The sequence below is a fragment of the Bacillus rossius genome, chromosome 10, assembly GCF_032445375.1.
Source record: "Bacillus rossius redtenbacheri isolate Brsri chromosome 10, Brsri_v3, whole genome shotgun sequence".
Lineage (NCBI taxonomy): Eukaryota > Metazoa > Arthropoda > Insecta > Phasmatodea > Bacillidae > Bacillus > Bacillus rossius.
In genome coordinates, this window is record NC_086337.1 from 34671728 (window position 1) to 34694990 (window position 23263).

The 23263-nt window shown below is 37.8% G+C and overlaps 1 protein-coding gene across 4 annotated transcripts in view; it reads left to right on the top strand.

Annotated features, from left to right (window-relative positions):
• LOC134535939 (neuronal acetylcholine receptor subunit alpha-7-like) overlaps nucleotides 1-23263 on the top strand; it is a 213320-nt gene that overhangs the window by 41241 nt on the left and 148816 nt on the right. The window contains exon 1 of one of the 4 annotated variants that reach the window (XM_063375341.1): nucleotides 2274-2353. The exons of the other annotated variants lie outside the window; for them this stretch is intronic. Coding sequence (XP_063231411.1) covers nucleotides 2293-2353 — 61 coding nt within the window. The 5' untranslated portion in view covers nucleotides 2274-2292. Of the gene's footprint in view, nucleotides 1-2273; nucleotides 2354-23263 lie in introns of those variants that run through there. 4 annotated transcript variants of the gene reach the window in all.

Below are 23263 nucleotides of genomic sequence, written 5' to 3' on the forward strand. Positions count from 1 at the left end.
TCTGTGTTGTCTATTTATTTAACATTGGACCTCGCCTAATTTTGGCTTGTTTTTCTTCTGTGTGGTTAGTCCATAAAATGGTTTCATATCAATCTTGGACAGCAAAAGTTGAAAACACTCTTATGTCGTAAAAAAAAAAAGTATGAATTCTCGCATTCTCGTATTTGGTAGGAGTAATTTCGTGAAAATTGAACGGAAGCCGTTGAACAGAAATGTGGCATAAAGATGGCGGACCCACGTGTAACGACCTGAACCCATATATAGTCCTTCGTAAACAATAGGGGACATATCAAACGTATTGGTGTTCCAAATGAAATTTTTATGATAGTGAAACTACCCCAGAACATATTGGGTAAACTAAAATAGTCATACATAGTAAAAAATAATCTGAAGTTTTAAAATACTTAAGTGAACTATAATTACACTAATTATAATACATATCCTCCTCCTCAATTTTCGATTGGCGTAATAGCATAGTGAAAGAGCGCTCACAGCATAGTGATAGAGTGCTCACTTCATAACCTCGAGGGATGTAGTTCGAATCTCATAGCTGTATTTTTTTTCTCCTTGAAATGATTAAGGATATAATTATAGTAATTATATATAGACAACATCAAGCGTTTAAGCAAAACCAAAAATACATATACATACTTAAGTGTTGCAATATATGTTTGTTAAAATGTTTGCGATTAATATTTTAGTAATTCTAGATTTATTACTTTTAAAATGTGCAGAAACTTTATAGTATTTACTTTTTAGCGAATTTTAACAAGATTGACAGTATTTTAATAAAATTCCTTGTAAAAATCATGTTCAAAGCAGGAAATTAGGATTTTCCCAAGTCTTTTTCACTTTTATCGGAGCCGTTTGTAATAGTTTTAAAATTTATTTTTGTTTCTTTGATGCTGACATCTGCAGTTGATGTTGGTAAGCAACGTTTACGATTCAGTCTGCAAATTATAGCAGCGGGCGTAGAAATTAAGTGTGTGTGGTTTATCGTTTATAAATTTTGGTTTATACTTGAAAAACGAATATTTTATTGATCAGTATATTTCGGAATATTTTTTTCAAAATATATATATTTTAAATTTTGTGTCCGAGATTCGTATTATAAGTTTATTTGCATAATGGACAATATGAGAGCAGGTGAGTGTGCTCGTTACCGAGGTTAGGTGTTTACTAATCACTGGCTAGTACCGAAAGACTCGCCCACGCGTAAGTTTTGAAGTTATACTTCTAATGCGACTTCCAACAAGGCGCGTTAAGCTTTTAACGCTCTTGGGGAGGGGGAATAGAAAGAGACAGAGCGAGAGTGAATGCATTTTGCTATTGTAAGGAACTAAGTAGAGAGTAAGAAAAAAAAAGATCCTGACAGTTTGTGGTGTCACCATATTTGTTTCAATTTTCAATACCCTTTTTGTATATTACAATTTAAATTGCAGAAAAAAAATCATGTTTCATAGACACATAAATAGTGAGTGTGTGTCATTTCTCTATGTCCACGAGGTCTCGCCGCGTCAATTTTCTCCTTGGGGCGAACCCGTCCGCTTAATTAAATAAACAGTTTTTATCATTGAATGATTTCATGATTTATTTTTTTTAGTTTGATTTGATACAATATGATTTCACTAAAAATCAATTTCTACCCCTTCCTATTTTCATTTCCACATTACGAAGTTTCACTTCTTCCGCGCGGAGGGACTCCACGCACTATTTTTGCATGCAATTAAAAACTATTTTTTAATGATGCCAAAGAAGTATAACTTCTCACGCGCGTACCTAAGTACACGCACCCATTTTTTTTGACGTGATAACGTCTTATAAATCGATGAACGCCGGCTGTACGCACGAAAAAGCATGACTCATTGTCACGTTCCGCCTCAGCCGAGCGTGCAAGAACCGGCCAACCACCGCACCGTGCGAGAAAATTTTCTATAATATCAAACAGGTTAGGGCCGACTTTTTAACTAATTGTTCGTGATTATATTGAAACAAATTAAATTTTCAAAAACTGTAAATAATATTTGACAGTTAAAAAAGTATGCAATTTTTCATCAGTGCAAAATTATCGTCCGTAAACCGACTTTGCAGACAACTCCCTCATTTTTTTATTTTATTTTGATTGCGAAGTTGCACGAGCGAGCGGCGAAACCTCGGAGGTGTTCGGGCCTGATCGGGGGTCGATGAATCGCAGCCTCCTCCGTGGTCCATGAAGAGTGCGGAGCGGGTGAGGGGGTGTGAGGGGTTTTGACGGCGCTCGCACGGCCAGTGTGGCGCGTACAAGCCGCCGCCATGGGTCGCCCGCGTCCTCTGCGGCACTTCTTCGTCCTGCTGCTGGCCGCCTTCCACCAAGGTGAGTCTCGGGGGGCTTCGGCCCCCTTCGGATTACGATTCACGTCTCCCTCCCCCCCCCCCCCCCCGAACACTCCAGGCAAGTTAGCTGGGCTGGTTCCTTACCGCATTCGCCATGGCCCAATTCCTTCCCTCAACAACCGCGTATTTCCTCTGGAAACCCGTTGCCGAGAAATAGTTTGCGATACCACAAATAATATATTTTAAACCTTTTTACAACACATCGTCACCTCAGAATTGGAGTGTTCTATGTCCATTGAAGTCGGAACTGAGATTTAAGCATTTGAAAGTTCAAACAACTATGAATATCATGACATAGAACAAAATAATATTGGTCTTAAATTAAGAACAAACATTTTTATGTGCGTAGACGTGCGTGGATGTAGTACAAATGAATACTAATATTAATTTCGTGTCCATGGCATAAAAAAACCTAAAATGTGGACACAGAACACTCCAATACTCAGGCGGCGACATGGCTATGGTTTACTGTTGCATGTATGAAATACATAATAATAAATAATCCAGAAAAATTTTCATACGAAAATTGGTTCATAAGTTTATATTTTAATTGGTTTTTCGTTCAAGCATAATCGTGTTTTTAAATCACGGAAAAATATAATCTAATATTCTAAAATTCTGACTTTATTTTGTTGCATCGTGCTTTATTATGTGCGCGGTTCAGGGAACGGTTCAAACAAATAACGTTAACTATTGGAGGCAACTGTGAAAAAAAAAAAACTATAAATTCCCGCAGGGTAAGAAACCGCACCCAGTATTACTGAGAACACTATTTTGTAGTTGATACAGTTGTTGTTTTCATGTAAGTGTATGAATTTACAAATATCTGTAATTTGAAATCAATATTTCTGTTCCATTTACAAAAAAAAAAAAGGTAGGCCTGTGTCGGAACACACGGCCGTTGGTTTAACGTGAAACGTGTTATGCCAGCGGGTCGTTCTATCTTCACTCGGTTATGTCCACTGAGCGCGCCGTGGCAACTTTGCGTCACTACATAGCCTCCTCTTTCCGACGAGAGTCGTGATTTATATTTCCGGCCGGCTCTTGCACGGGCTGAGGCTGGCATATTGTATTTTAACAATTTTTTTCGTAGGCATACTTCAAATTTTTACATATGAATATTGTCCAAAATACACTGTTTTTGGCTTAAGTAGATCGATGTATTTAATCTCAATACACAAAAACCACGAATCACAGCGCCATCACGTCTGAGTCGTGAGCTGAGCTGAGTATAAAGGAGCGAGAGCGCCGGTTTTGACCAATCCGCGCGGTTCCCCTCCCCCGCCGACCCGCCCCTTCCTCGAAGCAAACTCAAGGTCGTGCCAAAGAGCTGACTATACGTTCAATAATGACACCGGGCTTACGTCTCTAAGACTAATAATTAGTTAATTGTTGAGAAAAGACGATATAGAGCTCTTCTTTAAGGTACAAGTTTCTGGTGTGGTACACCCGTATGTTTCGGTGACGTGTTTAAAGACGTTTCACGTCACAATTACAATGTGTGTTGAGTCGAGTGTTGCCGTTTGTAATAGCGTAGGGCCCGGGGGGCAAATAATTTTGTCGGGCTCCCTCCCCATTACTTAAAGTACAACTTTTCAAACACCACAATCATAAAATAAATAAGCTAAATTCTACACACACGTTACCGTGGCTATAACTGTAGTGTAACTTGCACGCTTCGAAAATCTTGTAACGTTTACAATGCTTTCTGTTAGCAATAAACATTCAATTTTCGACAACCATCGGGGTAAATTCCGGCATAAAAAATACATGTAAACTAGTATAACAGTACTCGCCAGAGATGTGTAACATCTAACTTCTGTGGCGTCCATATTTATGTGTTCTCATGCTGCAAATGCACTTATAACACGAAATTCGGACTCGAAATTTAACGTAGAATTCTTTAAAATGATACCGAGCGTGCGGATACATATGTACGCAAATTGAGTTTTCGACTACATTTCTTGACGCGAGTCACACGTAGTTTCCGCACCCGCCACTAGAATCCGTCGTCAGAGCAGCTACGTTGACTATCGAATCATTCGATTTGCAGAGAGAAATTTTAAACTATGTAATGAAACAGCTCCGATAAAAACGAAAAAAATAACTCTAAACCCATGATTTGGACCTGATTTTCAACGGTTAATGTTTTTTTTTAATTACTGCCCAAATTGTTAAAATTTATTAAACCGTTAATACTATAAAGTTTTCCCTTGGCTTTGTGAGCTTTGGTTCGCTCCATCCACCACAGATGGTGGCACCGTGTTTGCTACATTTCCGTTCCATGCGATTTCCGTTCCATTCACGAAATGACTCCTGCTAAATGCTGTATATCGAGACCTAAGAAGTTACGCATCAGAAATTTTTAAACCCAACCGATACTCTGGTGCCCGGGTCAAAAGGATTTATCCCACCCCGTCTCTCCAATTCCTAGCCCACTTGACAGCTCTGCTAATGACCTAGTTGCAGACGAGGTCTTCAGGTCGGCGTCACACCTTCCGGTTGAACCGGAGCGCTTCGAAGTTTCCACTCTTGTGATTTCGTCCATGGATCGATTGTTGACATATTCGATTTTGAAACATTTTCTTCAGCGAATTCTCGATATACCTGCATTGTGCACTCTTAAGAAACAGCGGTCGAATGAACATTCCGCTAAGAAATCCCCGCGGAGGTTCCAGCCGGAGCTGCAGAAACGCATCGTGTGACACGGGCTTGGAACTGTCGGTGTAAAGGCGGGATTCCTATGCAGCGTCTGACGCACGCGGATGACGCATGGATGGCTATTCCTATAACGCGTGCAATCGCCGTCCGCACCTGAAAGGATGACTGAGGGCGGTTTGTTTCTTTATGTAATGTTATAAGTTTAACATAAAGAAATTCTACTGCAAATAAGCAATGGGAATGAAGAAACAACACTTTAAAAAAAGCTTCAGGAGGTTGTTTAAAATCAACTCTTGTTAAAAAATGAACATTTTAAATATTTTTCATTTATTGTATAAAATCACAATCTTAAATTATCTAATAAGATAAAACAATACGGTGAATTTTTTACTATCGATCTCAAAAAAATAACTTCCATACAATTTTGTTCGGTTTATGTATATTTCACTCAACGTATCCTTTATTATTATATTATTATTATAAATAACTAGTGACATTGCAGCCAAAAATAATCTAATAAACACATAGATCACGATTTACTTTTCGAAACCTTATCCATCCACAAATATCGCTTTTTATCTCCAAGAATTTCCCTACACAGTTTGGTCCTTGTAGCAGTAAAGAAACACGGTAAAAAAAAATTGTTTGTCTGTAAAGTCGGTTTACGGACGATAGTTTAACGTGACAACGTCCTAACAAAACATTGATGAAATGGTTGCATACTTTTATGAATAAAATTGAATAATTTTTATTGAATTATCACTATTTTGTATGAATACAAAGAAGGAGTGAAATGATATATACAATTTAATTGATAAATTTACTTTTTTTTGCACTCATTAATTCAAATATGTTTATTACTTTAACGAACAGATTATTTTAACTATAACTTTTATAAATGTTTGCTATTTAACTTCTTCCAATCTGTGTTATTCTGTTAAGGATAGGACGATGGTAGGAAAAGTAGGAAACGAATGGGAGTGTTTCAAGTTTAATGTGCCTCGAAAAAGTCAAATCGATGGTTGTTCCAATCGAGTGGAAGAGAAATAGATGCGGCGCAAGCGTATAATGAGCGTAACGGGACAAAGCGTAACGGGACAATGTGCACAACGGGACAATGAGTCATCCTTTTTCGTGCGTGCAGCCGGCGTTCATCGATCTATTAGACGTTGTCACGTCAAAAAAAATGCAAGCCAATTGCATGATTTTTGAACCATTTATCATGTTGTCAGCTGTGAACAGTGCCTTTCCCTCGGGCGTCTGCGTGTACGCTGCTCTCCGAGTGGTTCAGTACAGTCCCATCACATTCCCTTGCAGCAGCGCTCTGCGTCAGACGCACTGCGTCTCACGGGTGCGTCAGCCGCTGCAAAGGAATCCCGCCACTTTCATTCTGACTGATGTGTATCGATCGGCAGGTGTTTCAACACGTCTTCAACAGCTCCGTCGACGGGCGTTCGCCAGTTTCCTTCGAGCATCTCGGCTCTCGGCGTACGGCGTTTTGGTTGGGGTGATTTCGTCGCGAATGGAACGGAAGTCAGCTGGAACGGAAATGTGTAGACACAGTGCTGCCGTATGTGGAATTCTCATAAATCTCGAAAAAAAAAAAAAAAAAAAATGGAGGACCGGCGTGTTTCGTACGTGTTGTGTTGCTTTCGTGTTAACATCGCAGAATTTATACCGCGCAAACTTATTCAAAAATAAAATGTTATAATAGTATCTCTATCCTTTAATACTTTATGTTATAATGTGCCATAAACATAAATAATGACGACTACTAAAATACTTTTAAAAAGCCTGGCATTACAATTTTAACAACCCTTAGTTAATATTTAAATGTATAAATAGCGCAGCGTTTATCATACTGTAGAAAGCCTACATATATATTTTTTTTCATTTCTGATTTTCAACATGGTTACAGATTCTCTCCATTAGGTTTTAATTTTTCTTCGGTATGTTCTGGCTTATATTGCTTTAACACAGGGGTCTCCAAAATACGGCCCTCGTACCATCGTTTGGCTCTTCTTTTTGTTTTTGTTTTGCCCAAGGTCTTTTTTTTTGTATTTATTTACTGTTATTGTTGCTATGTGCGTAATCTAGTCGTTGTTAGCCCACTGTAATAATTTTTGACTACATTCACTGAATCTTGTGTGTTGTCTATGTTTTAATTTTTTTGTACATCGCCTGATTTTGGCTCGTTTTTTTTTTTTTTTGTGTTTCACCTTTTTGTCTGCTATTGAGGTTTCTTATGACATATAGTGAAACCAGCAATGGCGTATGTCCAAAACATCTTAAATCAACCTTCCCCGTCGCAAGAACCATTTAATGAACGTATCCAAGTACTCGCTTTTGTCCAAGGGGCTGTCATCTGTGGCGGATTGCGCGAACCAAAGTTCACAAATCCAAAGGGAAACTTTATAGTATTTACTGGTTAATGAATTTTAACAAGATGGGCAGTTTTAAACAAAACTATTCTTCAAAATTAAGGTCCAAAGACTGTGCTTACTATGTTTTCAAGTCATTTCGCTTTTATCGGAGCCGTTTCATTATGCAGTTTAAATTTTCACTCTGCAAATCGAATGGTTCTATAGTCAACGTATACCTGCTCGGCAGCGAATTCTAGCGGTGGGTGCGAAAACTACCTGTGATTCGCGTCCAGAAATGTAATTAAAAACACAATTTGCGTATGTATTTATCACGCTCGGCATTATTTTAAAGAAGCCTAACGTTAAATTTCGTATCCGAGTTTCGTATTATAAGTGTATTTGCAACATGAGAACACACGAATTTGTTCGTTACCGAGGTTAGATGTTACACATATCTGGCGAGTACTGAAATACTCGCTCACACTAATTTAATTTTGCATCGTGGCATGAGTTCCAAGCTTTAATTCATGCTTGTTAAATTTACATGCAGTTACTTCAACGACCCACCAAAGACACACGAAGGAATTATTAAATTTAAATTTTCGTCCTAAGACCGTATAGCTTATCGCCTCGGTCAGCAGTGAATTTAATTTTGAAATTTAAATTACGTGCTACTTAGGGTTACACGATGGATATTGGACGGGTCATTTCCTTGCGGACATCCTACTAATGAACACATGCGGGTTTATGAGAAAATACTCTGAATTCCGTTCTCCTTCGTTGATATCGTTGGGAGGGTAATGAAGCACTATAAATTCTAGTCGTCTGCAATCCTCTTGCTGTTTGGCCAACTCTGGCCCAACGTTCGTCCTAGGGCCATCGTTTAAATGTTGGAACAACCAACGTAATTGCTTTTTTTTTAAGTTGGGAGCCCAATAAAATGCGTTGAAGTCAGATTAGTCCAATATTTACTTGCTAAACAGTAATTTCCTGGTTTTTTTGAATTTTTTTTTTCAATATAACATTTGCTCAACAAAATGATGACCAACAGGGTATTTGTCAATTTAATGCCCACAGTAAACCAACATACTACTTTACGTTTAAAAAAAAATCATACTTGTTGAATATTCTACTGTCTTTTGACTAAATAAGCTAATTTTATGTTGTTGTTTTTTTTTGTTTCAAAACTTGAATTAAATGATAGTAAACTTTCGCTGATGAGTTATATTGGGCAAACAATGTTTTAATTCATACGTCTTTTAAATCCAAACATATCCACCTTTCCAACCACATTCCAACGGCTGGTTCAACGTGAGATACCACTAGGATATGTACAGAACTCCAGTTCTCAATACGGCTTTAAAAATCACCCATTATTTATCAGCGGCTTCTGCTAACGATTATCATTTAACAAACTGTCAATATAGAAATGCTTATCTTGATGTCTCTCTTCATTAAAAATAATACTTACTGTTTAGTTAAAAATAAAAAAATTACTAAAACATGTCTCTTCACGATCGTGTTCAGTTGTAAAAATTCCTTTTCGTGAGATCTCATAGAGTAGTAGACAATGAAAAAAAAATTAATAAGTGGATTGAGCTTAACGTGTGTATATCCGACATCGATATCATAAGAGACGGTTAGAGGCTATGCAATGCTAATAGAGCCTTTACGGAATGAATGGGTGCGTAAAACAGGAACACACGGAGGAACCCACACTCCACTTAAACGTCCACCACGGTTCCCACTTGCGATAAAATTCAGTTTAAAACCCTGCCGGAAATTGGGAATATGTATTTATATGTATGTATATGTATTATATGTATATTGTTACGACCTATGTGGGGAGAAATGGGTTCTTAAGGGATAGCCCAATGAAGTTTTATTACAGTTTTATTAATTACTAATATTTACATTACTAATAAATAATTGTACTTAAAAAAAGTCTGATCACCAATCACTGGCACTTAAAAATGTATATTCGCAAGTCACTCAATGTCTGTCTAGTTCCGCAGTTCGCACTCCTCACTGGAGCTAGGCTCGACAGTGGTTCGCCTCTTACCTCGCACCCTGTCCACACACACAGTCTCGCGCCACTCGTTCGCACTCTCTCGATACCGTCGCTCCGCGTCGCGCCACTCTCGAGGGGGTCTCTCACCCTCTTCGCCGATGTCGCACTTCAATGCACTCGCGGAACTCTCCGAACTCTCGGAACTCGCTACGAACTCCCGCGGAGGCCGGTGTCGCTGCTTATATACATTTGGCAACCCTTCCCGAATCGACGAGAGAGGCTGTGACGGGTCGCGTTCATCCCGGGCCGAACCGACGCCCGAAAAGTCCAGAAATGCGGTGTTTATTCGCGCCACTCCGCGCGGTGGCCCGTGTAATTCCCAAGGCCGCTCAGCGAAGCAGGATGACGCGGAGGAAAGGGGGGAGGGGTGGCGAGGTCAAGCCACGCTAATGGTAGCATGACGTCAGTGGCCGTGTGAGACACGCCCCGGGCCAGACAACCACTGGAGGGCCCGCTCAGTTATGTGGCACGCGTCGCGGCTCTGCTATCAGTTCGTAACAGTATATAAATGTTTGGTTTGCTTGCATTTTATCGTTAGCTACTATTATTTATAATGAAAACATTACGATTGAACTAATCAGCCCATCTTCATAGACTTGTTATTTGACATACATTTGCTTGTCGACGATTTCGTTGCCGTCTTACGTCAGACATTTTACATGTATGCCTTACCCGGGGTTCGGACCCAGAACCCCTCGCTCCGAGTGTCTGTGTGCTGCACAGCTGTTCCAAGCCTTGGACGTAGAGGCGATGCGGGACCTGCTGCACCAGCTATCGTCGCCCTTAAGGCCCCCCACAAACCATCAGTCCGAGCTGTCTGTTCGGACTCATCAGTATGGATCTTACAGTCGGAACTGCCGTGTGTGAGCAAGGACGGTGGACTGATCCAAAGTTTCTTTCATATTCTATCATGAAAAGATATACATCCAACAGCATCAGCAACTAGACCGATCGTGTGCGGGGGAAGTCTTCAGTTCAGTCCAAACTGACAGTTAAGGCTGTTCGTTCCGAACTGAGTGTGCAGAGGCCCTAAATTTAGTCCAAACTGTCAGTTCGGACTGAGCAGTCCTAACTGGGAGCTGGACTGATCGTGTGTGGGGGCCTTTAGCGCTCGAACGCCAGAAATATCATATACGTAACTGCAGCTTTAATTTCGCTGTAGCTCGTTCTGCCCTGTGGAATGCCGTTCTAGACCATATCTTACGGCACTGTTGTCTAGTTTATGGACAGTTTATGCCGTATCAAGGGAGAGAGATAAGAACCGAAATACGCCACATTCGTTACAAAATTGTTTTGCCATTACATTTTTCATTTGTTTGACTTTGTTTAAGCATAGTATATGATTAATGGCACGTCTGAAGTTAATAGTGATTATCTGATGTAAATAGTTTAGCGTTTGAGTAATTGGCATTTAGTACGTATAACCAATATGTAATGGCCTTTGTAAATACCTTAATGTGCGATCTTTGCATTCATAAAGGCACATTTACAAAATTAAACAATCAAAATTAGTAATGGGAAAAAAGCCCTTGAAAATAATTTGGCGTATTTGTATTACAATAATTCTCTCATTCCCTTTTACCCTTTTTCTTTAAATTTTACCTGTCTTAATTTTTATAGGCCTACATCATGCTTCCTCTCGCTGAGAGTTAAAAATTAACCATGAGTTCGACACCTGTAACGGTGAATTCGTTAGGTAAAACAAATATTTTAAACATGCGCTACTATAATGTGAATAAAACGTGTAACATGTAATTCAAGTGGCTGTAAACTTTTATGTTTTTCCTCTTTTTTGTTAGTCTGAACGTCAGAATTTACTTGGAATTCATTTAATTACACATACTTAAATTTCTTATGAATTTTTTAAGCGTTTAGGTGATGACGAATGTCTACAGTGTATCAATTTTTTTTTTGTAAATGATCAAAAGAACGATGTTAGTTTAGGAATATTTAACTGAGTTATCGAATTTTTTTTTTATTCACCTTGAACATCCTAAAGCGGACTGGTACAATCAGAAAGGGTGTGGAAAGTAAAATATCACCAAAGCTATATTTGAATCTTTATCGCATTATACAGCGGCCTCTCAGATTGCCGGAAATGAGCAAAAAGTTGCATTTTCCAGTTCAGTAAGTAACAAAAACCAACTGGGCCGCGCTCTTCGATTGTTTCAAAGACGGGGGGAAAGAGCTGCGGAAGGTGTGACTTTACGATTCATTGTTTGCTTGAAACTCCCTTTAAGTTCTTTCCCATTTTTTTTTTCCTGTCTGGAGCTCCATTTGATCCAGTAGGAAGATCTTTTAACTGCTGCTTCTTTAGCCGAATTGCAGTTCCCGTGTACGTGAAAAGTCCGCAAACAAGTCAAGGAAATAATTAAACCTCTTAGAAAATTTATTTCTCTGTAAAACGTTGTGTATTTTGTCTTTCTTACCTTTTGTTCCACTTACCAGTTGTTCGTGTTGGATAATGTTGATACTAGCTTAGAGATGGTTTAAATATTTTAAGAATGATATCTCTTTTAAGCAGATTTTTTTTAAGTCGTCTAGACATTTACAAAAACCGAAGCAAGCACTAGAATGAGAACGATACTACGGCAGCTTCTATCTTCCACCTTCGACGCATCAAACACTTTTTGACGTGATAACGTCTTATAAATCGATGAACGCCGGCTGCACGCACGAAAAAGCACGACTCATTGTCACGTTCCGTCTGAGCCGAGCGTGTAAGCACCGGCCAACCACCGTGCGAGAAAATCTTCTATAATATCAAACAAGTTAAGTCGGGCTTTTTAACTAATTGTTCGTGATTATATTTAAACAAATTATTTAAATTAAATTTTCAAAAACTGTAAATAATATTTGAAAATTAAAAAGTATGCAATTTTTCATCAATGTTTTCTTATGACGTTATCACTTAAAATTATCGTCCGTAAACCGACTTTACAAACACCCCCCCCCCCCCCCTCCACCTTTTTATATATCTTTAAACAAAAATGGATCTCTTTAGTTTAACTAAACGTGCTATCTAAACATCTTCTAATTTTAATCCAGAAATTTTTCTGGTATGATGTGCCAATTGATGCCAATTACGACAATATTATTATAATATTTTATTAACTGCTTTGGTTAGCTGAAATTCAGAGTTAGACAAAAATATAAATTCTGGAAAAAAAAAGTTAGTTCTGTTACCAATTATTTATAAGAAAATACAGTTAAATCACCTGGAGGTAAGAATTAAAGGGATTGGGTGTGTACAATCTATATAATGTTAATAATTTAAGCCAAAACAATTTAATGAAATTGAACGCTGATCCTTATTTTGTACAATACTCACTTCATGAAGTTATTTTTATAATTGTTCCTAGCGAGTTCCTTTCGCGTTATTAAGCAAACTTTTATCACTAGCCTTTATAAACCTACGGTTTTTTCTGCTGACGAATTACAAACCAGTGTAACGTCAACCTTATAATCACGGAGTTAATAAGTGTCAGTCAGTGCTGCGACGTAGTTGAAGTTACTTTTCTAATCTCGCCATCGCTATTTTTTTCCGCCCAAAAACATTGCGTCAATGGTACCTGATAATGTATAATGATGGTTAGTAAGTTTGAATTATAATCGTCCTCGTTTAAAAAATATTCACTTTCATTTAAAAAAAAAAAAAAAAGTCATTTAAAACTGTTTTCATTGTGGAAACACTACACTTCAGCCAATGCTTTGGGCGAGTTACTAAAATGGCGCAACAATTATCTGAAGAAAAAGACAACGGCTTCACACACTTGCCATTAAATCATATAGACAGACGTGCCCCCCCCCCCCCCCCCCCAACGACACGTAAACACGGAGACTGATCTTACGGAACAGTGTCTACAATGGCACGCAGACGGAGACGGACACGTACGGACGGACTAAGCTCTTCCGTTTACGTAGCTCCGTGAGACCAATTGAAACCAAGTACTTGTTTATGTTATAAGTACATAAAAATTGTTTCCAGTACAATACTATCTAGTGTTCTATTATTAATTTGTTTTTGCAAAAAAACATTTTTTGACGTGACGTCTAATAAATCGATGAACGCCGGCTGCACGCATGAAAAAGTGTCCCGTTACGCTCATTGCTTGCACCACATCTATATCTCTTCCACTCGATTGGAACAACCATCGATTTGACTTTTTCGAGGCACATTAAACTTTAAACACTCCCATTCGTTTCCTACTTTTCCTATTATCGTCCTATCCTTAACAGAATAACACAGATTGGAAGAAGTTAAATAGCAAACATGTATAAAAGTTATAGTTAAAATAATCTCTTCGTTAAAGTAATAAACATATTTGAATTAATGAGTGCACATAAAAATAAATTTATAAATTAAATTGTAGATTTCATTTCACTCCTTTGTATCCATACAAAATAGTGATAATTCAATAAAAAATTATTCAAATTTATTCATAAAAGTATGCAATCATTTCATCAATTTTTTGTTATGACGTTGTCACGTTAAACTATCGTCCGTAAACTGACTTTACAGACAACCAATTTTTTTCAAATTCAAATTATATGTCGTAACCTTGGATTGCAATCTCTTTGGTTGCTATTTGTTACGTTTCCCGTGCGTTGTGAAAGCGGAGAACGTGGTGGTGCAATGATCCGGGAGATACGTCCCCGTTTCCCGTGTGCATCGTAGGACGGCGCCCATGCAGACACCCACTCCGGTAGACCGATGACCTCCGTGATTGATGTTGCGGGCCAATTTACTAATTTGCCAATAGTTTCGCGGCGGGCATGTCTCGCGGAACGTGTTGGATGGTCCCGTCCCAAGGAAGTGGCCTCCCCCTCTGCCAGATGTGGTCCGATGTCAAGGCCACCTCTGACGCACCATGCGTCAACCCCTTCTCTATTCACGCACCTCCCCCCCCCCCCCTGCTTCACACGGTTCCATCCCGATCCATCGATCCTTAGCCCGCGGGGGACCGCAAGAACAGTGCCGCGTGTAATGAGCTGCCGGTCGTAACAAGACGATCTGTTTGCCGAGTTGGCGTGGTCCCGTGCTGCGTCGAAGCTGCGGGCGAAAGCAAGACGCGGTCCGGCAGAAAAACCGACTCTTTCCCTCGGTTGTCCCACCGGACTCGGCTGTCTTGTCACGAACGGAGAGAAGCCATTTCTCTTTCACTATCTCGATGGTCCGGCTGGCACTTCACGTTTCTGTTCTGTGGAAGACTCGATAAAAAAAAATTGGTTGTCTGTAAAGTCGGTTTACGGACGATAGTTTAACGTGACGTCATAACGAAACATCGATGAAATGATTGCATACTTTTATGAATAAAATTGAATCATTTTTATTTTAATATTAAAAGAATAAATACTTGAAATTATACTTGTACGCAGATTTTTAAAATGCAAGAATAATTAACCTTTATTGCTGAAATTGTTGTTGTAATAAGCAATGAAAACCACATTAACTTTTCACTTCACTTTATAAACAATCGAGTGGAAGAGAGATAGATGCGGCGCAAGCGTACAATTATCGTAACGGGACACAGCGTAACGGAACAATGTGCGTAACGGGACACTTTTTCGTGCGTGCAGCCGGCGTTCATCGATTTATTAGACGTTGTCACGTCAAAAAAACTCAAAATGTTGTTTGATACACACTTTCTTTTTTTGTGCGATGATGCTGCTCTCTCTAGGATGGTATCGGTGGAACGGGAACCAGTTTCTAGCCTCGCGCAGGCCACCGTTTATTAAAAGGTCTGCCGATCTGTTTCCCTACTGGGATTTGGTTTGGACACGTTCTGGAACGACGTCTCGCGAGTTAGGTTACGGTTGTGTCCCAACAAGGCAGTGCTCATTCGCTACCTTACCCAAACGTCTTGTAATACCGTCCTTAAATGTTTTAATAATACAGTCAGTAGAACTTTTTTTCTCCTTCAGAGAAATGCGAATCCAAAATACAGTTGAAACATCTGGTGAGCAGGTACCTTAGCTGTTTTACAAGACGTATTTTTGTTTTACTTTGCAGCATAAAATATTATAATTAAAATAATACACAATGATTAACGAAAAAATGAATGAGTAAATTTGTTGAGTTCATATCGTGATCAAAGAGTGCAGTTTTTTAAAATTGCTAGATGCAGTTTTTATGGCCCTCTTGGGAACCGAGTAAACCAGTATATTCTTATTGAGATGACTTTGATACGGTACACAGTACTCAAAGTATTCACCCGAGATTAGATCAAAAGAACATTGTGCAAGTCTTAGGGTGGTATTCATAATCACGTCTTGAGCAATTCCTTCGTCAAGAAATTCTTATATGCATTCTTATTTAAACATTTGTGTACCATAGTGGTTGCTTGAAATGATCTCAAGTGATCGCAAACAAGACAATCTTGATGAAGACCATCTTATAATAGTCCCATATTTCTTATTTCTGAAGAGGGCATTCTCCTGTCTTATAGTCGTTGCTTGAGAACACCATCGTAGAAGCATGTTTCATAGTCGCTGAGACCGTGCTTAAGAACACGAATAAGATCGTCTTAGCCAAGACCACAGCAGGCATGTCTCAAGCAATTGCTTGTTCTGATCGCAATGTATAAAATGGCGGATTCTCGTGAACCTCGTATTTTTAAAGTTAAATAAATCCTGTATGAAGTGCTGAAGCAATTTTATATGTATTTTAAATGAGTTTAGTGTTTTTTTTGTGACCAGTGGTTACATTTTCAAGTGCTAAACAGACACGCTTATTTACATATCGATCACAGAACGAGTACAATGGATGTGGAAAACGATGCGTTTCATGATGGTTGATGGTACATATCACAATCAGAAAATTTAATTCTACATTCGTGACACCCAGAACACATTAAAAATAATTTTAGAAAAAGTGGCATTACAGTGTTGATATAAAGTAATTTCCCACAAATTCCGTTAGTGGTTTGGTAGTGTAATGGTTAGGGAGTTGGGTTTCAAGGACATAAATAGAGTATAAAATACGAATATGGTTCAAATCCTGACACTGACAGTACGTTTTTTATAGTTACAGTTAATGAAAAATGCAAATATAGCTTTAAGAGAAATTTTATTACATTTTTTTAAAAATCTAATTGTTATAATATATTTAAATACATAGCTCAGTTTATTGGTTTGGTTATTTCATACGCAGTAAGCTTTGAGACATACTGTATTCTATATATTTTACTTATAATACGATTAAATTATAGAATCACAAGTAACTTGAACAAGAAAAATTAACCTATTATATGAGGAAATTAATGTCTTATATTATTGATGAACAAACAAACACTTTATAAAGAGTTTTACCAAATTTTAAGTTCCTTACTATGTAGCCTTATCAGATTCGTTCAAACTTATTGTTATAATTCTAAACATACGTTTTTCTTACTTAAATTAAAAAATTTCTTTTACCGTGTAGTTAGATCTGATATTTTTATTAAACTAACATTTACTGTACCTTATCCTGAAGCTGAAGCAGAGTGACATTTCTCAAAACAAAACAAAAATTTCACTACCTGAAATATGTTTTGATAATTCTGTAAAGACAAGTAGCTTTAAACAAGTAGTAATTCAGTATTAACAGTTCTGAAGATACTAACTTAATTTTACTGCATGATTTTGTTAAAAGGGTATTATTAAATCGTTAGATACATAATTTCTTAATGTTTAACTTGCACAGGAAAGACAAAAGTCTATAAAGTTCTTAATTTCATTCATCTCAAGTGACACAAGTTGAGATGTACTAGAAGGTGTGCATATTTGTGGTCGCAAAACATCAACTTTTCCATGTGTGATTCAAGAGTATTAAAACAATAAACGAATTCCTCACATAAACGTACAAAGGCACTTCGAATGTAGTGATATATACTCACTAAATCTTGTTACTATAAATAGCCTCAAATTCTGGGGTTCCAGTGTTTGGTGTGAATAGTACCAGAATATTTAATGAAAACAGTTCAATCGGCAACGTTCGTGTATGCTCGTGTCTTTTCGGCTGTCTCAAGTAAGTGCTTCGTTAAGCCATAAGTACGTCAAACAAGCTCTTGCTTGAGCATGCAATCTTCATGAAGCTCGTCTTGTTCGCGGACTATGAAACACGGAGGTTGAAATCGCTGCCTTGAGAAACAAGGCCGTCTTCGTCAAGATGGTCTCAAGACATTGCTCAAGATGCGACTATAAATACCAGCCTTAGAAGTTTTATCCGCGAATCCTAGAAGAAAACATTTAACGATGAACTCAGAACGAATAAAGAAAAGCTTTACATGCCAGATCGGAGGTTTCCATCGTCAGATGTTTTTCGAATGGTACCTATGCATCGGCACCATTAACTCACACTGTCAAAGTGCTTGCTATCTTACAGTTTAAAAAAATCCCTTTCGGCACAGCCTACAGGCATAGGTAGATTTCGAAGTACTATTTCTTTTGGAAATATTTTGGAAACTTCTATAAACTCCTGGAACATTTTAAGAACTTCATGTAGCCTACATAACATTCTACATGTTCGCCAATATTAAAAAAAATATATTTAACATTTTCTCATATTCTATGCAGCGAAAATATTTTGAATGTTTTTTTTTTTGCTTCATGCATTCAGAATTTATTGTCTTAACAAATTTAATATTATGTCTAAGGTAGTTATGCAATTATTTTTGATATTCAAACACTATTTTTCATCCCTTGCACTAATACGTGGTCGTATAAATGGTTTTTTGGACAAAGATTTAAGCTAACATTAAAATGGTTATTAATATTTTTCGACGAATTTGATACTAAGAACGTTTGAAATTTTTTTTTTAAATTTCGACCTTTGTTTTTATGGCAATAGTTCCTTTTATCAAAATTTGTTTCAGCCAAAGGTTGTAGATGAAGTTTAGACATTTTACAATAAATTATAATTAATTGGATAGTATATATATATATAAAGGAAAAATTTATAGCATTTAATGTTTAATGAATTAAAAAATGATGTGTAATATTAGGTAATTTTAATTACTAGAACAATTCGAATTTGTATTCTACTCGTAACAATATTAATTAATGGCTGGTCTACTTACTAGTTTCTAAAATGGCACGTGGCCCTCAAAAAGACTGAAATTGGCTTGTACTATTATATATATTACTGTTTTTTTTTCCAATTGCTAATCGTTCCTTGTCCGCTGGAGGCTCTAGAAGTTTCCGCCGCTGGCCGCGGTTACGTCATTTCTCGCCTCGTTCGCGCGTGGGACCACTGGGCCTGACACGTGTCACATCTCCCTCGCCGCATCTATCTCCCCCCCTCCCTACACTCCGTGGCGCGCGCTAATGCCTGCACCACCCGACACCCGCGGCTGGGTCGTGGGAGAGACACGTGACGCGGACGACGACGTGACAGTTCTACCAACGTTACCCACGCTGAGGATGGACTTAACTCCGTGTACAGGTTTGCAGACTTGCCATGTTGAATTTTTGACGTGACAACGTCTAATAAATCGATGAACGCCGGCTGCACGCACGAAAAAGTGTCCCGTTACGCACATTGTTCCGTTACGCTGTGTCCCGTTACGCTCATTGTGCCGTTACGCTGTGTCGCGTTACGCTCATTGTTCCGTTATGCTGTGTTCCGTTACGCTGTCGGCGAGTGCAGTAATAATAGGTCATGTTACAATTGACTAAAAAATTATGGTGATTCATATAATTGATGATAGATATTTGATTACAGTTTATTTATATGAAAACTTGTTCATAATTATATTTAAACTTTATAGCTAAACGCCAGTTTTTAAAATTAATTACAAGTCATCTACACGTGAACTGTTTCGTTGACAGTTTATAAAGTGAAGTGAAAAGTTCATGTGGCTTTCATTGCTTATTACAACAACAATTTCGGCAATAAAGGTTAATTATTCTTGCATTTTAAAAATCTGATTACTAGTATAATTTCAAGTATTTATTCTTTTATTATTAATATAAAAATGAGTCTACTTTATTCATAAAGTATGCAATCATTTCATCAATGTTTTGTTATGACGTTGCCACGTTAAACTATCGTCCGTAAACCGACTTTACAGACAACCAATTTTTTTTTCTCGTCAACGATTTTATTTAAGGGTTATCTCAGATTTTTCAACTCAATACCTCCCTTGCATCGGTTGTTCCACCACAAAATTTTTAACAGATATTCATTTTGTGTAATATTCGTGTAAACAGGCGCGAAAACTTAATATATAACTTTATAGTTGACGAAAAAACGAAAGAAAAATCAAAATGGCGTGTGAGACCGAGCCTTAGGTGGTACTGCCAAAAATGTTTTTAGTTTGTCAGGGCGAGGTACTAAATTTAATTTAATAACAATGTTGAAAGGCCACTCGAGTATTTTTTGGTTATAATCTTCTGGGTAGGGCACTGACACGTGTGGCGTTTTAAATTGCAAGTTTATAATAGTTCAGTTTGTGAACCACTTTTCTTACGGAAGAATAATCCCAGTAAAATATAAATAAATGAATAAATGGAAAAATGTTTTAATAAGAGGTGAAATAAAACATATAGGTTTGCATAAAAATAAGTGTGACCATTTTTTTTTTTAATTTCTGATACAGTTTAAATTGAAAGAAATAACATACAATAAAAGCAGACAAGAGACAAATTATTTCAATATTTATATCTTTGGCCTCAAGTAAAAAATAGAACTGTGTTGATAAACACACGTCTTGACAAAAAAATTAAGTCACATCTACATCAACAAATATTAAAAAAATATATCTAGTTTAAAATTTAAAAATATATAAACTAAAGAGAAATCTATCACAAAGTACTTCTACATTTTCCTCCTAGCTCCTTGCTACCAGGCAACCCGAAGCACACGCAGGTAAGTTGCGATGCGGGCTCCCAAGGGAAGGTGTAAGCTCTTCCGGAAAGCGATGCACCGTGCTAGATAGAGTTAACGCTTGTTACTTGAACATAGAATCAAAAGCATTGCGTTAAGAGGTCACGTCATGGTGAGCACAACTCAGTTCTCGCCTCACTAACGGAAACTCTCCGACAAACATCTAGGTCACTGGAGACAGATTAATTATAACTAAGCTACGATGACGTAAATTATCTTCCAGTACCAGGTCATAAGTAGCTTTTCATTACTTACGCAAACATTGAAACTTGCTACTCGTGTTTTCCATAAACACATTTAGTGTGTGTGAGCGTTGAAATCATTACAATAAGTGTTGTGTTGTGTCGAGACAGAATTAAGGCAGAAGTACTGTGGACATTATTCACATAACTTAAAAAAAACTGTAATTAAAAGTCTTTTTTGTGCACTTAAGTATATAACTGATTTTTTTTCATAATGTTTAAAATTGAGAGTTTACTTGATAAGGGCTGTTTAATTAATTTCAGTAAAATTTAATTGACCTTCCGAATAGTTGTAAGGATGCTTACATAATCGCCGATGCAACCTTTCGTTGAAGTACGAGTCTTTTGCATCTTTACATGCATCCTTGTGGTTTTGAGGTTTTTATATATATATATATAATAACTAAAGAGAAATAGTTTATATATATATATATATAATAACGATGGTCTCTCACTTACCGAGGCAACTGCTGAATTAAGCCGTTTACTTTTAATTTGTTACTGTCAAATGATTAACCTGAACGATTAAAAAAATACCTTAAAAATTGCTTTAAAAACGACTGTGAAAAAAATTGTAAACAATAATTGCCTGCCGAAAAAGTATTTTCTTTTATGATGCATCATGTTGTTAGCGTGTAAGGAATTCTGATATTCTTTCGCGTTTAGTTTCTTTCTGAATGTAAACTTGAAATTCAAGTTAATTTGGAGAACGCTACATTGTTACAGGGTACATTGTTAGTATTCGGGAACAATTCAAACGATTGTGACCTTTTTTTTCAACTTAGAAATTACAGTAAACTTAGTAACTTTTCAACGAACAATGTACCTCAAACAATCGAAGAGCGCTTCTTAATTTCAGATATAGATGACTAGATCTGAATAGAAACTGCGCGAATTCCGACTTTTAATAGTTATGTGTTTTATTTGTAATGAGACAGGCACACACGCGGAAGGAAAGAAAAAGGAGTGTTTTCTACCATAGAGTTAATTCCTCTAGAGATAAGTTAACACGCCGAGATTATTCTTGTCGATTTCGTGTTCGAAGTAATGTAAACTCGCGAAAATCCCTGGATGATTCGTAACCAGAGTTATTCGCAAATTTGAGGTGAAAAGTTTTCACAGAGTACCGTTTAGGAGTCTAGGTATGTGTATATATATATATATTTTTTTTTTTGCCCGGGAGTGCTCAGACGAGTCGGCAAATCAAAGAGCCCCGCAGTCAAACGTCGACGAAGCTAAGGTTCGGAAACCGGGCGCCCCAGAAGTTGGTAATTAAAGCGGGAGCCAGCGACGCGGTCTGTTTGACGTGGAGAGCGCTTCCCCCTGGGGGGGGGGGAAGGGGGGATTAGCGAGATTCCCTCGGGATCCCGCGCGTGACGCCAGTTCCGGTTTCCCCTTCCTGGGCCGTCGTCGCCTCTCGAGTCCTCGGGTCTCCGAGTCCTCTAGTCCGCTCCGGAGGTCCCAGCTCCTCTTCCGCCCGGTCAAGGAACGTCTGGTGGAGGTTGGGAGCGCGTGTCTTTTCCCGTGGCGTCCTTCCCGTTTCCCGCACAGGAGGCATCAGCCCAACTACGGGCATTGAAAACAAAACTGGGAACACCACATAACTTAGACAGTCACCACTTAGAACTATCACAACTTAGAAACACGCAAATTAAAACGGTCATAACTTAGAAACACGTAACTTAGAAACACGCAACGCAGAAGCACACAACTTAGAAACGTCATAACGTAGAAAGTCACGACTTAGAACTATCAAAACTTAGAAACACACAACTTAGAACTGTCATAACTTAGAAACACGCAACGCAGAACGATACAACTTAGAAACGTCATAACGTAGAAAGTCATAACTTAGAACTGTCATAACTTAGAAAATTCTAAGTTATGTGTTTCTAAGTTGTGTGTTTCTAAGTTATGACAACACCCCAACAAAACTGTCTGGCTGGAATTCTGACGCTCTTTCGAATGGAGCCTCAATACATCTGTAATCATCACGGTTGCGAAATTTTGAAGAGAAAAAAAATCACTTTAACGATGTAGATTTTTTTTGTAGCTTTTGAATCTTACGATTGATTACCAGTGTTTGGCATTTATGAACTGAGACATTACACTCTTCTTGTTGGGATCAAATTTTTGATACCCACAACTTTCACTTTTTTGCGATGCGGCTTCAACCAAAATGTCCTCCAATTCGACACTAACGTAAAGAATACTGTTTTTTTTTTTTTTTTTTAAAGCAAGTGATATGTTGGCATTTACAATTTTTTTCACAATCTGTTTTCAGACAGTAGTTTGCTGGCTAAAGCAACAGAATACAGCTAAATAATTTACTAAAAATGTTGTCCTCAGAAACCATAAAGGAATGAAAGGACGTAAGGCTGCATTGGTGATTCTTAAAGGATCTTGCAACTGTTTGGAAGGTCAACAAAAATGGCTGACATTTTTAATATGCACCTTACAAGAAACCTTTAGGCTAAACGTTCATTTGAGGTGTTATTCGGAACAGGTAGTATGTACTATTATGTAATATATTAACAGTTACTTTATGAGTTGTTTCTTTAATACGCCTGTTCGCGAAACACTTGTAACTAACTGGTTTACAATGTTATGTATAAAAAATTATTCTCTCGTTTCTGTAGGTTTATCACTGCTACCTGGTAAGCCTATTACAGAATTATACAATTGG